Genomic DNA, 16,658 nt, shown 5'->3' with positions numbered 1-16,658 from the left:
TGGCTATTTTCTACTCACTTGCAAAAGACTCACCTGCCTTCGTGATCCATTTATTATGCAACGTGCTTTTGCTCCCTATTTCTTGCACACAGTTTCCTTGACAACCTTTAAGGCTGCACGTCTGCCGCAAGAAACCCGGTTCAGGTGACAATACATTTGCATGGGGAAATGGGGATATTTTCTGCAGATATTTTCATGGAAGCTGCACAGGTGTAATAGACCTCTTTGGACATTGTATGGAATGCAATTAGTTAAGACTTCCCAAACAGATCTGGTGGATCACTGTGAGAACAGGCTCCTAGATGGGTCTCTGGTCTGATCCAGCAGTGCTCTCATTGTCGCATTCTTATGAAATAATTTCCCTTAGATGCTGGTACCAGGCTACAAATTTTGTTTACCTTAAAAGCCATTCCAATTCTTCAAGGGCTTTTGTACATCACCACTCTAACGCAGGGCAATTGTCTAGTTATATATACATTTAAAACAAACATTAAGGGTTCTTGCTCTCCATGGAGGTGAAAAGCCATTTAGTGGATCTTGTTTACTTCAGAGGGTATGTGCGGTACTCCTCCTCCTCCTCTTCTTCTCCTCCTCCTCCTCCTTTGACTCTCTTCCCCCATACACCACCCATCTGTTCTGGGGGTTCACCCCACCCTCCGGAGCAGATTTGGAGGGGGCACGCAGGCACAAAAGGATCTCAGGGATGAGGTGGTGTTGCCAACATGTTGAACTACCGTATCTGTTAATTAGACGCCAGTGAATCTCAGTTCTAGTTCCCAACAATGAGTTAAAATGACACATGCACAAACAGCTTTGTGCTTGAGTCCAAACGGAGACAATTTTCTCAAGGCCCTTTCTTTCTTTTCAATTAACAGCTTGCTTTCAGGTGGAGACACTGTGTAAGGTCACGCTGACCTTCCATGCGGTGACAGCGTCGGAGGGAAAGCTGAATCATTGCGCTCCTGCCACGCAGACATTACCGTAGCATAAGCCTCTGATCATTTTAATGCTGAAGTTTTTTTCTTTTTCAAACACCTTACAGTAGATGTGAGGCTCAATCTTGATGGTGCTAAACTGAACCTGCTCCTGGAGTGACCTGCAGTGAAGAGAGCTTTGCTGTTCTTTAATACGGCTCTTTCCAAAGAAGGGCTGATCACAGCAAATTATCAGGATGCTATTGGCGGCTTGTGTAGCTTCTTGTTGACTGCTTGATGAATGGAGGGAGTGTGCAAAGTGTTTATTGAAGTATACCACAAGGTAACCAACCCCCTCCAACATTTTGTGGAGGAGTATTTCAAGACATTCACAAAAAAAAACATAATGTGTTTTGTATTAATTAATCCAGGAAAAAAATGCCACCCGTTGGTCCTGTTCTGGAAAAAGTGGCTAGAGAAACATTTCCCCCTCTCATAATACCAGAACATGTGGGCAGTCAATGAAGCTAATAGTTGGAAGAATCATAGAATCGTGGAGTTGGAAGGGACCCCGAGGCTCATCTAGTCCAACCCCCTGCAATGCAGGAATCTCAGCCAAAGCAACCATGGCAGATGGCCATCCAATCTCTGCTTAAAAACCGCCAAGGAAGGAGAGTTCACAACCTCTTGAGGGAGACCGTTCCACGGTCAAACAGAAAGTTTTTCCTGATGTTTAGTTGGAATCTCCTTTCTTGTAACTTGAAGCTATTGCTTCAAGTCCACCCCTCCCCCCCCGCAAGCTAGCTCCCTCTTCCATGTGACAGCCGTTGAGATATTTGAAGATGGCTATCGTAGCTCCTCTCAGTCTCCTCTTTTCCAGGCGAAACATACCCAGATCCCTCAATTGCTCTTCATAAGGCTTCGCTTCCAGACCTTTGACCGTTTTGGTTGCCCTCCTCTGCACACCTTCCAGCTTGTCAACATCCTTAAATTGTGGTGCCAAGAACTGGACACAGTACCGTTTTTCTCCGAAAATAAGCCATACCCCCAAAATAAGCCATAGTGATTAAAAAATAAGACATCCCCTGAAAATAAGCCACCGTGGTTTTTTTTTTAGGAAAAATAAATATAAGACGATGTCTTATTTTTGGAGAAACACGATATTTCAGGTGGGGTCTGACCAAGGCAGAATAGAGTGGTACTATTACTTCCCTTGATCTGTCTTCTGACCATTTCCACCACAGCTAAAATGCATGTCTCTTTCCACCTTTCTCTGAAATTTGTGGAACTTTTAACAAGAAAAAGGGGGCTTGCCCACCCAGACATTATGCATGACTGCCTGCCTGATGCATCAAGGAAAAGATGAGCTTTGCCCAGAGCCTAACCTTGAATACAAGGAGGGTGCTTTCATATACATGGCAAAGAGAGACAGCACAGCCAAACACATCCCTTTCTTCTTGCTAAAAGCATGCACATGTCTGCATTGGACTTTTCTGAATGGAAAGTGAAAGGTGAAGCAAGGCCTGTTTCCACAGTAACTGTGCATGTAACATTAGGCACTGAGTGAAACAAATAGTTGGAGGAGGTCACCCTTCTGCCAATTCAGCATAATTACTGTACTCATTAAAGTAATTATTAAAGAGATGCTAAATTTTGGACATGAAACACTTGTACACCATTCTCTGGCCTCTTCTTAAGACTGTTTTCTTTCCCAGCAAATGTGGGCAGTTGTAACCTCTCCATGACTTCCTGTCCCATCACCTTCCATTTCCTTTCTGGGTCCTGAGGCTCCCTACTTCTTTCTGTTCCACTGACTGCTACTTCTTGGTACTGTTTTCTCTCCTCACATCCCTAACCCTTTGCCATCACAGTCCTTAGCCCAATTTGCTGCCCACACAAAGAATCAGACTGTTGTTATTTATACATATCTGTAACAAGTGCTATTTTTCTTGTAAAAAGAGGTGCCAGGGCTCAGCACGAACACCTCTATTATCTATTCAGTGGTCTGTGTTTGCCTGAGCTTGAGTCTGGACTAAGGATTCTGAGCCCCCGTGTTCTGATTCGATACATGATATCCAATCACAGAACATTTCAGGATTTGGGCCTCTGTCATTGGCCTTTAAACTCTGAGTCATGATTCGCAGCTTGGAAGTTTAAACAGCCAATCACGTTGGGAGTGGGAGTGGCCCAGGCCTTCAGAGAGGTATATAAGCAGTTGCTTTGCCCCTGTTGTCCAGTTCCATTAGTTCAATAATGGTTCTTGCTGTTATCACTGTGTCTTGCCTCATGAGAACCCACCTATACTTCAACCTCCCTTGTTGTTATGGAATGGCAATGGCACCCACCTGAGAGGTGCTGGAGCGGAGCTCATGTGAGCTCCGGCTGGGGGGAAAAGCCCTTTCTGTGACATAACTTTGCATGTGGCATTGAGACATCATAAACAGAATCACAAATAATTGCGACAGCCTTTAGGATTAATTGGTTGTGTGGGCAAATGTTGCAGATGCTTGCAAGGATAAAGATGAAGGAATGTGGGATAGAAAGAGCCTGTGTTGAATAATTGCAAGTATATTTTTCATATGCTAAAAATAATGGAGCTAATTTTCAAAACAGAAAAGAACGCAGAAGAAAGTATTTTTCAGCTCACCCAGAGATTAGTTTTGTGGCTGGGTGGTCACTGTGCCCAGTAAAGTTTAGATGCTTGTGGCATCTGCGAACCAATGTGAAATATAAGCAGTTTCCTAATGGCAGCGCAAGGCAGGTCTGATTGGGCCAAATGGCAGCTTTGCAAGCACAGTATCAATAAATCAGGAAACAAAATGGTTTGGCTTCAGTAACACAAGCTGTAATTCTGGAAGCACATTATCTACCAATCAATGTAAGGAGGAGTGACTGCTGAAATGGAATCTTGTAAAAAAGAGAAAGTGATCATAAAAGTTGAAGCTTTTGGAATGATATAAAGTTTAGAGATGTGATCAAGCTTCTTAAAATGCTAGGCTGCAGAATCACAGTGTCTGTCTGTCTGCCTGTCTGCCTCCCTACGCACATATGTGTCTCACTCCTGCAGAAAGATGCAGTCGATTAATCTCCCTCTCTTCCCCTGGCGTCAGCTTTCGGATGGGCCAGCTTAGGCTGCAGAACTGTACGGCGTGTTTATCCGGGAATATGTCCCACCCCAGCAAAAGTGTGCGCTGGATCAGGCCGTGAGCCATGTAATAATCATGATCTCCTGATCTCTGAAGCCCCTGCACAATAGAACTGGACAGACTCCCCACCCCCACCCCCAGTTTTGAGTTTCTCCCTTTCTAAACTGCACCACACACTCAAGTTCTTCCTCGAGTTCTTGTTAATTATTAAATCTTCTATCTGTCCTAGATTTATTGCTGGGAAGGGACAATGCCTCTTGTTTAGTGTAGCCTATGAACTATGGCAGGTAGGAAGCGGGTGCATTCTTCTTCCCCAAAACTATCCATATTTTTCCCCCTGCCAGGTCTGTGCTTTAGAGTGCAAGAAACGCAATGTATACAGGGGCCCAACTTGAATCCTTCCTCAGCTGGAGAAATGGCTGGAGCAATGCCCAAAGATCTCAGATGTCTTGAAGGCTGTCCTGTTTCTGTCCCCCCCCCCCTGCACTGCACCTCACATTTGCTTTCCTTTGTTTTGTTTTTCCTTTGTAGCCCCTCTGGAGAAGGCGGCAAGCCCTGAAGCGAATCTGAGCGGGTAAGATGCAATTATGAGAAAGTTTGTCGGCTGACATTTGGAAGGGAAGGAATGGGAGAGTGTGTGTGTGGCCTTTGCAAAAGGTGTTTTATGTACGGTAGCCGCTTGCTCGCTTGCTTCCAGCACAAGGGTTGGGGATCAGAGAGTCCTTCTTTGATCCGGTTAACAAATTATAATGATAATCCGGACAAATTGCAAGTAGCTATTCCTGCTACATCTTGGAAGCAGATGAATTCATTCACTCAAAGCCTGCAATCATATCCACACTTATTCAGGAGGTACGCCCATAGCTGCCAAGTTATCCCTTTTTTAAAGGGATTTTCCCTTATGCTGAATAGGCTTCCTCGCAAGAAAAGGGAAAACTTGGCAGCTATGGGTACACCCCACTGAATCCAGTGGGGCTTACTTCTGCGTAAATGTTGGTTCACATTCAAACCTTACAGTAAAAGGACATGGTCCCCCCCCAAAAAAGATAAAACTGTAGTTTGTTTAGGGTGCTGGAGACTGTAGTTCTGCTAGGGTAAGGTACAGTTCCCAGGATTCGGGGGGCGAGGGGAGGGCAATGTGCTTTGAATGTCCTTTAAATTTATGGTTTGGACGTGATCATGATTTAACCTCCCCACAAACAAATCAGGATGAATACTCAATAAGCAGGATATCTGTATACTGACTTAAGGGTTTTTACAATCAAGCGCTATATAAATTTTATGGAATAAAATCTGGAAATGCCCAATTTGGCTCTGTGGCCATTGTTCTCCTGAGAAATTATTTGGTCTTCTGAGAACTGTTCTCCTCAGAACTGATTTCCCACCCCTGCTTCTGCTGTGATGATGGAACCTGTTTTGTGTTGCCCTGGCATGAGGCCCTCACAAAGCTCATTCAGAGAAACCGAAATATTTCTTGTGCTTATTTTGAATTGGCTTCGTAATGGTGCTATGCGGCTAATCAGATTTGAGGATGTGGTGATGATAAGCGGTAAGTTCAGGCTGTGGGCAGTAAGTCTCACTCTTACTTTGAAAGAGTAAATATTTTTGCCCCCCCCCTAGCACCCATTTCCCTTCTGTGTGATTTTCATGGATTGCAAAAGTTTTTTGTGAGGCATACCCCCTCCCTTTTCGATGCAGCTGGAGTTCAGGGTTCTGGGTTCTCTTTATAATAACTATCAAAATACTCACAGGTCGAAAACCAACTTCTTACCCTTACCCTTCTTACATGATAAAGCGATCTTCAGCCATCTCACCCCTTGCTTTTTCATGCAAGACCATTTGCAGTCGTTTACAGTCGTCAACAGCTATCAGTCAGTCCATCACCCATTTCCACCACCCTTCTGAGTGATACCCCCTCCCCACCCTTTCTCTACATATAGCATCTAGGGACTTCTATTTCAGTGTATCTGAAGAAGTGTGCATGCACACGAAAGCTCATACCAAAACAAAAACTTAGTTGGTCTTTAAGGTGCTGCTGGAAGGAATTTTTTTTATATTATTTTGTTCCTTCTTACCCTCTTACCCTCCGGTGCTTGCACCTGTCCTTTGACCTCAACATCAAACTTATTCATTGCACATACCCTCCGGGGACCAAGCAATCAACTTTCGCAGGGAGTGAGGGGAGCCCTCTAAGGATCACCGCACTTGCGTAAATTCTGTTTAGATCAGAATTACTTCCACTGCTTTAAAATCTATGTGCCTGGGGTTGTAGATGCAGAGGGAGGGAAGGGGAGTCCATTAGCAGGAAGAGTAACGAAGCTCGATCAGTTTCTACCACAGCGCATTAACGCAGTCGAAAAACACGACAGTTGGGGCTGTTGCGCTAAGGTGATCTTCATTCTTGCAAGGCAGAATGTAGTTTAGACTAGCACATTTTTACAGAGCTAGGCAAAGTTGTTCATCTGTGTGAAAGTTCTGAGTCCTGTTAAGTAGCAGATGCCTCTGTCCTTGGCAAAGCGCTCTTTGGGGATAAATGTGGGTATCAGCTGCGCACAAGTTCATGATGGGTGCTGGGGCTTCCGGTCTGAAAACGGTATGCGTCGTATGCATTGGAAATGCATGTAAAAAGTAACTTGACGAGCAGATGCCCATTTTCACAAGTAGAAACATGAAGCAGTTGGGCATCTTTTCTTCCTGGATAGCTCAGCTGGTTAGAATGTGGTGCTGTTAACGGCAAGGTTGCCAGTTCGATCCCCATATGGAACAGCCACATATTCCCACAATGCACAAGTTTCGACTAGATACGCTGAGATAGGAAGGCGCTGCCAGCTTTTATGCCCCATTGGCTGCCAGGGCATGCGTGTAGCCAATGCCCTTTCAGCCAGCAAGGCACACCCCCTGAGGAGGTCACTCATTGGCCAATTTGAAATGCAGCAGCTGGCAGGAACTTGAGCCAGCTGCCCAGGCAGCCAAGTGGAATTCCTTCAATGGCCGCCTGGCCATGTGCGTTCTGTTTGTTTGATTTTTTTTTTTTACTTCTCCCGGGATGGCGACCAAGCGAGGATCTGCAACAGCCGCCCACCGGGTGGAAGGGGTAAGCGTCGGATTCTTGCATTGCACAATGGGTTGGACTAGATGATCCTCAGGGAGGGGGACCCAACTCTACAATTTCATGATGCTATGACTTCTTCATCCTACTCTTCCAAAAAGAAAAGAAAAACCATATATACTAGCAAACTGCGCAGGGTCTGCCAAAAGGTATATGATACAAATGTGTTGCTGCGATATATGAAAGGAATGCAAATGATAAGTGACCCCAAATGTAAAAGACAACCATTTATTTTGAGAAGAGGGGAAGGACCTATGCTATTTAAACCTAGTGTCCCTCAACTCCCATCAGCCCCAGCCAGCAAAGCTGATGGTAAGGGCCCCCATTCCTGCCTGCCAGGGATCCCCGGTCCCTCAGCCTCATTTGTCTATATCACAAGGATCAGGGTCTGTGTTTCTTCAATCTTTTTACTGCCACCAGTTCTCTCACAAGATATCCCATTACATAGACATAAGTCTTTGCACTAATGGGATGGTCTTGCAGGATGCAACCCTATGGCTTGCTGACTCCTCACGTCACACAATTCCTGCATTTTTTTGGCAAGAGGAAACATCGTTAGGGTAGTAGTTTTGTTGTGTTGCTAGTTGTATCGCCCTTGAGTGGGCCCCACCCCCAAGGAAGGAGCCAATCTAAACAGCTGAGTGGTTATTGATTGATTACATTTTATTCTTCTTAGGACGCGGGTGGCGCTGTGGTCTAAACCACCGAGCCTCTTGGGCTTGCCGATCAGAAGATCGGCGGTTCGAATCACCACAATGGGGTGAGCTCCTGTTGCTCTGTCCCAGTTCCTGCCAACCTAGCAGTTCAAAAGCATGTCAAGGTGCAAGTACAGAGGTACCTTGGTTTATGAACACAATTGGTTCCAGAAGTCTGTTCATAAACTGAAGCGTTCATAAACTGAAGCAAGCTTTCCCATTGAAAGTAATGGAAAGTGGATTAATCCGTTCCAGACGGGTCCGCGGAGTACTCAACCTGAAGCGTACTTAACCCGAAGCATGGGTGTAATTGGTTCCGCAAGTCTGTTCATAAACTGAAGCGTTCATAAACTGAAGCGAACTTTCCCATTGATAGTAATGGAAAGTGAATTAATCCGTTCCAGATGGGTCCGCGGTGTTCGTAAACCGAAAATTTATAAACTGAGGTGTTCATAAACCAAGGTTCCACTGTAGATAAATAGGTACCACTGTGGCAGGAAGCTAAATGGCATTTCTGTGCGCTCTCCCCCCCCCCCAAATCATGGTGTTCCATTGCACCAGAAGCAGTTTAGTCCTGTTGGCCACACGACCCGGAAAGCTGTCTGTGGACAAACGTCAGCTCCTTCGTCCTGAAAGCAAGATGAGCGCCGCAACCCCGTAATTGCCTTTGACTGGACTTAACCGTCCAGGGGTCCTTTACTTTTTACATTTTATTCTCAAAGAAAGCACATCTTTTCAACCCGTGCTTGGGCTCTCTGGCCTTAATGGCATGAGGGAAGTTGACACCTTTGCGCCGCCGTCTGAGCTGTGGAATCAGAGAAGTAAAGAACTGTCAGGCACCTCCTCCAATTCATTTTCTTTCAAAGAGACAAAGCTAACATAAACTTGTTGTGTCAGGTACTGCAGCACTCTGAGTACTGTCCTAGTGGCTATGTTGCAGGACAAGAAAAGGGGACGATCACAGGAGATAAAGTAGATGAAGTCTTAAGTGAGGGGGGAAAGGTATATAAAACTACATTACTTTTAATCAGAGCTGTTGGCTAGATTGTAATATAATACTTATTACAGAGGCATAATTTTGTTGTTGTTTTTAACTATACCGTTTAGCTGACTGATATTTTAAAAATTAATCTGGGTTCTTTATGAAATGGCTTTAGGTTCATGCTGGGAGATAAAATGATTCGACATTTGCAAAATTTGTAACAATTGCAATCTGCTCAGTTTATCCCCTGACGTAGTTTCAGGATCTGCTAGAAACCAGTGAGCCTAGTGATGGGGGACTCCTGTCTCCTAGAATTAAATTTCAAAATTGCCTTTGAGACGCCTGAAAAATCTTGATGGGCAGAGCTCGTAAATACAAGTGCTATTTTTTTTGTAGAGGTACGCAGCAGCCATGGCACATAATGAGTCGAATACTTGGGGGGTTCGGAAAAATAAACATTCAGATAATTGGGTTGTTGGCGAGCTTTCTTGGGGTTTTCATTTATTCTTTTAATTCCAAGTCTTCTGACTGCATGGCACAACAGAAATGGAGTTCCGTCAAATGTGGCTGAGTGTTCTTCTCTGGGGGCTTTATATTTATTTACAGTATTTGGAAGGGGAGGGATATTGAAACAAAGTTTCTTCTGAATGCCAAAGTCTGCATTTTTAGCACAAGCTTTGAGAGCAAAGGTTGGCAGACTGCGCCGGAGGGAGCTGAGCTGCAGGAACTTGTTCTGACTGCAAGCAAGGCGAGCCAGGAGGGAGGCCGTTCCGCCTTGTCTTAGCTCCAGTGAGATTGGGAATCTCCTGCCAGCGAGCGGCAGCAATCAGCACCATGCGTGCAGGACAGCAGGAGCACCGCAAAAGGAAATTTTCTGAAAGCCAAGATACTGGCAGAAGAAGCGTTCCAGCTGCAGAAGCAGCTGGGAAATGGAGCAGCAATCAACGCCATATAACAGAGCAGCAAGGGTCCTACAAGTACTTGCCTTAATATAGGTGTGTATATAAGCTTTTAGACTGCTCAGTGGCCGTTCCCTTCGCCCGAGACATAACACAGTTACAAAGCAAAGGGAAGGCTGAAGAATTTGTGCAATGTTTTTCTCCTCATTCCTCGGCAGGCCTGTCTGATTATGACCTTACAAACAGAGAAACAAACTTAATTGACTTTTGTCCCTGATCATCAGCTCCTGTCTCCCTCAGTGTACATGTGCTACATCGCATCAAAAATATCCAAGCTGCCATGGATTTTAACAGATTGAGATTGGACTCGGTGATTGGCTGGCAGGTGTCCCAGGCTCTTTGACAGGACTTTTGCAGCTGAGCAAAACACTGTCGGGAATATTACTGAATAATAGTGGCTCCTTTCTCTCGTCATTATCCCGGAACAGTCTTACTCATTAAGATCACCTCTTGCCTTAGTCAGTGTTATTTATTTTTAAACTCGGATTTGCATTAAAAACTGTATCCTTCCTTCTGAACTTTCTCTTGGCCTTTGTGCAAGATTAGTCCAGGGGACTGCAGCTGATAAAACAGAGCAACCGTATTTCTCTCTCCATAGGACGCACCTGACCATAGGACGCACTTAGTTTTTTAGAGGAGGAAAACAAGAAAAAAAAAATTTGCTTTCTCGAATTGTCCTAGGCATAGCAGCCAACTCCTAGAGGCCTAGGTGCCTTTGCCCCACCCCCCAATTAAATATTTGAGGAAGCTTCTTTTGCAAAGGGGGAAAGCTCCATTTTTTTAAGGATCAGCTCAAAGTTGTGCAGCTTTTTTTGCAAATGGGGAAAGCCCCGTTTTTTTGGGGGGGGGGGGTAAGCTCAGAGTTGAGCATCTTTTTTTGCAAAGGGGGAAAGCTCAATTTTAAAGGATTAGCTCAAAGTTGCTGAGTTTCCCTGCGAAGAGAAAAAATCCTGTTTTTATGAGGTTCAACTCACAGTTCTGCAGCTTCTCTAGGAAAGGAAAAGGACCCATTTCTACAGTTTCCAGACAGATAATCTAATCAGTCAGTTACATGTCTCCCTCTGCAGACAACAATTGAGGCCTAGGCAAAGGGCCTTATCTCCCTCCCCGATCTCTTGCAATCAGCTCCTGAGCGGGTTCTTTCAACCTGCTCATTCCCTCTTGTTAGCCTTTAGCTCTTTCTTTTTTTAAAAAAAGAGCACGATCTGCCTTTAGCCCCTGGGCAATCCGGCTCCAAGGACCACACATTCGCTCCATAAGACACACAGACATTTCCTCATACTTTTTAGGAGGAAAAAAGTGCATCTTATGGAACAAAATACGATAATTATGGTTTTCCTCACCCCCCCATTTTGTAATTTCAGTTTAAAAGGAATGGGGGGGAATTAAGTTCACATTGTTCTCATTTTCTTGTTTAGTTCAAAATGATTTGCAATTTTTGTAAAAAAAAATAAAACTTTGCCAGCTGACATTAATCATAAAAATATTCCATCGATTTCTGTTTAAACACATAAATCTGTCCATATGTCAAAACAGGTATATAACTGAGATCGATGGTTATAAGCCATGTGTTCTAACATAGAAAGGCCATTGAGATTTCCATACTACAGGATAGTGGGTTTGTCTGGTGGGTTTTTACCCTTCTTGCCCGCCACAAGGGTTTGCAGAATGCATTTTTGTCGTCCATCAGTTAGTCCCCAAACCGCAGGGATATAATTTGATAATATATGAACATTTGCACACATATATCAAGGATTTCTCCAAGTCAAAGTTAATATGGACGATAATTCCTGGTCAAAAGGGGAACACCACGTGCATATTAAGATCCTCCCTGAAGCTCAAGTCCGCGTATGCCTGATGTATGATCGGTAGTCACTGGGAAGCATGGTCTTTTCCACGGTGGCACCAAATTACCTGAACTCCCTTTCTGTGGGGCAAGCTAATCTTGCCTCAGCCCTGTGGCTCTTTAGGTACCAGAGAAAGACAGCACTTTTGAAGAGGAGCTCTCAAATTCATTGTATAATCACTTGCAGTTTGCAGCCTGAATATTGCTGCTGATGGTATTCCTGGCAATGACTCACTTCGTTGATTTCTGTTGTTGTTTAGTTTTGATTGAGATAGATATAGATACACTGTATTTTCGTGAATGTAACGCACACCTTTTCTGGGCCAAATTACATCACAAAAATTAAGGGGCGTATTGGATTTGATGGTGTCAGCAAATACTTGTTTGGTTTCAAGGTTTTGAAAATTGAGGTGTGTGTTTAATTCGATGGTGCATTATACTTGTGTAAATATGGTAGATACACACACACACACACACACACACACACACACACACACACACACACAAGCATAATAGGATACCCCCCTTCCACTTCTCACTCCTGTAGTCTCATGCCCCCCAAATCTTCTCTGGGGTTTTCCTTATCCTCCAAAGAAGATTATTGGTGTGCCCTTGTTTCTGTTGCACTGGCAGACTGACTCTAGTGATTTCACACATTGTCTTGAATTAATATTTTTAAAATCTGGTTGAGTGCCTTTTGGAGACGCAGCTCAAAAGGCAGAAGCAACAAGTTTTATGAATATGAAGCTTCATGGCCAGCTCATTTCCAACCACTACAAACAAAATGTACCACACACAGTTCAGCCAGGGAAGCTTACGGCCAACGCTAAAAACACCAGCAATTGATTGGCGACAACCAGCATGAATATTTTATCAGCCAGGCCAATATCCTGTTACGTTTCAGATGCGCTTCTTATGAGCTTGCATCTGCTGGACATCTCAGTTCTTTGCAAACACCAGAGCACAAGGCACAGGGGATTCCCCTGTGACCGAGGAAGAGACCTACCGGTATGTAATGTCAAGAAGAGCTCGACTGGAAGGTAGGTTGATGGGTTCCTTGATTTTAAATTCCAGGCTGGAACATTCATGTGCAATTTGGTGAACTGCACTTTACTGGAAGGTGATGTTTATTAGGCAAAAGTGTTGGAAATGCTGGCCAAAGTGATCTCTCTGCACAGAGGAGGGTTTAGGGCAGCGTGGCTGTTCACCCCCCCCCCCCACACCAGGCGCCGAGCCTTAAGGCTACCACAGGGTGTCACAACTATGATGTAGGAAACTGAAGGCGAGGGGCACAAAATATTGGCCTTGGCCTTGCACAGGGCACCACTGAAATTTGAAAGAGCAAAACCTCCAAGTGTCACTATTTTCCAGGGACAACCTCGGATTTACAGAAGCCATCCCGGTTTTTCTGGTTTGATCCCAGAATGTCCCGCTTTTCCTATTTTCCTCAGGGGGGATATTGGAGGGTATGGAGTTATGGGAGCCCCAAGCCAAAGAGATAAATAACTAGACAACCTTTAGAAGACATCTGAAGGCAGCCCTATACAGGGAAGTTTTTAAATGTTTTATTATATACGCTGGAAGCTGCCCAGAGTGGCTGGGGAAACCCAGTTTATAAATAATAAAAGGATGATGATGATGATGATGATGATGATGATGGAATTGGACATCCCTATTTTAATTGGAGAAATGTCGGAGGAGGGTACGAAGTCTGCCTTTGCTTTGCATTGACTGCATGACAATAACCGTATTTTTCCATGTATAAGACTAGGGTTTGTTTGTTTTTTACAAAAAAAAAATAGGTTTAAAATTGGGGCTCGTCTTATACACAGGTAGTGCTGAGGGGGTATTTTCTTAATTTGGAGTCTCCAAAAATAGGGGGCATCTATTCTTATACACAGAAAAATACGATATATGAGCCCCGGCATTATTTTGTCTGTCACTGTGTTGAAAAGAAAAAAATGCCTTTCACCATAATAGTGTTGTCTAGTGCAGGCATCCCCAAACTGCGGCCCTCCAGATGTTTTGGCCTACAACTCCCATGATCCCTAGCTAAGAGGACCAGTGGTCAGGGATGATGGGAATTGTAGTCCAAAACATCTGGAGGGCCAAAGTTTGGGGATGCCTGGTCTAGTGTAACACTTCCCATTTCCTCTCACAGGGGTGAAGACAGTTGCTCATCTGTATAGGCGAGAGTAAATAGGAGTACACACTGCCACAGTCAGTACTAAACAAGTTCCTTACCCCTGGTGATCCCTGGCCCATGGAGACTCAAGCTTGCTTCTGTCTGTAGTGTTCTATCCTGAGACTTGTTGATTATTTTTTTGCACCAAAAGTGCATGGGCACTTGCTTTTAAGTAGATGGTTGAAGCATCCCATTGTTTCCAGCACCCAAAATAAAAGTTGTGACTCAGAACAATGGCTTTGGCACCAGTGGCAGGTTGACCCAGCGAGCTATGGCAGCGTCAGAAGGTGGGCAAAGGTTCACAATCACTAGTGTATGGTGCAGGATTAAGGAAGTTGAGGTGATAAAAGAGGACTGGGAAATGATCTATAATGAATGATCTATAGTGAAATGTTTAAAAGTACTCCCCCCCCCCAAAAAAACCCAGAGTCCTTCCTGTTGAGGATAATACCGACTGAAATTCCCAGGTGTTAAATAAAGGTTATTTATGTATGCTACTATTGCGGCCCGTTTTTTTTGTTAGCCCCCAAATGGAAAACGTGCAAGGTCCCAACCAAAGAAGAATGGCAACTCAAGTTGACAGACTCTGCACAAGTTGCAGACTTAACATATAGAATAAGAGAACAGGAAGAACATACGTTTAAAGAAGAATGGGAAATGTTTATTGAATCTATGGGAAATAACTCTGTACAGCTGAAAACGCTGGCAGCATTACGATAAATTCAATAGTGTAAATAAGTTTTAATGGATGATATAATGGCATACTGAATGGTATAGTTTTTGAAAAAATATGCAGGGATTTATGATATGTAAAATGAACCATGGAAAGAGAAGAGGGGAAGTCACTGATATTTTAAGGATGCAAAGTGAGTATTTTACATTGTAAAACAGAAAATTTAATGAGAATTATATATAGGCAGCCCTGTTTAGGGAGGCTTTTAATGTTTAATAGATCACTGTGTTTTATTTTTTCTGTTGGAAGCTGCCCAGAGTGGCTGGGGAAACCCAGCCAGATGGGCGGGGTATAAATAAATTATTATTATTATTATTATTATTATTATTATTATTATTATTATTATATTGTAGTTGGCCAGTTGCTTCTACATAGCAGTAACCTGTAATAATGGGAATGCAACTACCCAGGCTGGAATTGCCTCTGAAAGGGACTCAAGCCACCACATGTTGCTATCTGTGTGTTTATCGTTCAGGCCCTGGTGCAAAATTTCATAGCTACGCTGTATGCTTCTGGCAGTCTCTTCCAACTTATTTGCTCTTTCCATCCTTTGCTCTTACACCCCTTTGAAGAGACACATGTTCAGTTGCTGCCTACATGTAAGAAGGATTACAGGTTCTGAAGGTGGAGCTATTTCAGATGTGCTATACCTTTAGCCCTCTAGACATTGCTGAACTACAATTCCCATAATCCCTCGCATTGGCCCTGGGAGCTGGGGCTAACGGGAATTACATTTCAGCAACATTTGGAGGACCAAAGTTTCCCACGCCTGAGCTACTTCCTACAACACTGGGCCTCTTTCCCCCCACTGCATTCTGTGCCCATCAAACCCACTAAATGCCCAGTGCAATTTTGAAATAGTGGAGTGACAGTCGCCAGGAAAACACAGAAGCCTTAAAGATACCTGTCTTCCAGCTGAGGACAAGGCAGACTGATGCCCGCCAACTCAAGCCAACACAAATACAGGGAGGATAAGACTATTAACTGCAACAAGTCATTGGGGCTATGCTTCTGTCCCTTCCAAAATCTCTCCGATGAAAATAGGGGTGTCCGATTTAATGATAATAATTTTGTTACTTATACCCTGCCCACCTGACTAGGTTGCCCTAGCCACTCTGGGCAGCTTCCAACATACATAAAAACATAACAAAATATTAAACATTTAAGAAAAAACTTTCCTAGACAGGGCTGCCTTCAAAGGTTGTGCAGTGGTATCTTGGGTTACAGACGCTTCATGTTAGACACTCCAGGTTACAGACTCCACTAATCCAGAAATAATACCTCAGGTTAAGAACTTTGCTTCAGGTTGAGAACAGAAATCGCGCAGCGGCAGCGGGAGGCCCCATTAGCTAAAGTGATACATCAGGTTAAGAACAGTTTCAGCTTAAGAACAGACCTCCAGAACGAATTAAGTTCTTAACCTGAGGTACCACTGTATAGTTACTTATCTCCTTGGCTCAGGGGTCCCATAACTCCATACCCTCCAAAATTCCTCCGATGAAAACAGAGACATCCTAAGGGAAAGCGGGGCATTCCAGGATCAAATCAGAAACCGGGCCGGCTTCTGTAAATCCGAGAGCATCCCTGGAAAATAGGGACACTTGGAGGGTCTGTACCTCCCATGTCAGAGGTAGTGTGCCTCTGAATACCAGTTTCTGCTGAATGCAAGTAGGGGAGTGCCGTTGCACAGTTGTCTTATTGGTGTGCTTCCGGTGTGCAGCTGGTTGGCCATCGCAAGAACAGGATGCTGGACTAGATGGGGTTTTGGTCTGCTGCAGCAGGGTCCCTCTTGTAACATTTAAGGATTCACACATTCAGGTTAATGGCTGAAATTGATGAGTGGATCCTAAACAAGGACAAAAAAAATCCTTTTCCGTTTGTTGGTCCCTGTGGCGAACTATTTTGGAACTCCTGCTGTAAATCAACCACAAAAGGTGAAGCAATCTTCAGCACAGGACTCATTTTTAATAATCTGCAGTGATGGCAGGCAATCTTTTCATACAGTCATTTGTTGATACATTCCTTTCCTTCAATTTCCATCTCATTCTTCTACCCCCGAGATAGCCAAGGGTGGCAAATGCCATAGTGC

The 16,658-nt window shown here is 44.1% G+C and overlaps 1 protein-coding gene across 1 annotated transcript in view; it reads left to right on the top strand.

Moving 5' to 3' along the window:
* Nucleotides 1-16,658, top strand: part of MYO3B (myosin IIIB) — a 253,454-nt gene that overhangs the window by 817 nt on the left and 235,979 nt on the right. The window contains exon 2 of the mRNA XM_060281215.1: nt 4,592-4,634. Coding sequence (XP_060137198.1) covers nt 4,592-4,634 — 43 coding nt within the window. The remainder of the gene's footprint in view (nt 1-4,591; nt 4,635-16,658) is intronic.

This window comes from Zootoca vivipara, chromosome 1 (assembly GCF_963506605.1).
Source record: "Zootoca vivipara chromosome 1, rZooViv1.1, whole genome shotgun sequence".
Lineage (NCBI taxonomy): Eukaryota > Metazoa > Chordata > Lepidosauria > Squamata > Lacertidae > Zootoca > Zootoca vivipara.
The sequence above is the reverse complement of the archived record's forward strand: the minus strand, read 5'-3'. Positions and strand labels throughout refer to the sequence as shown.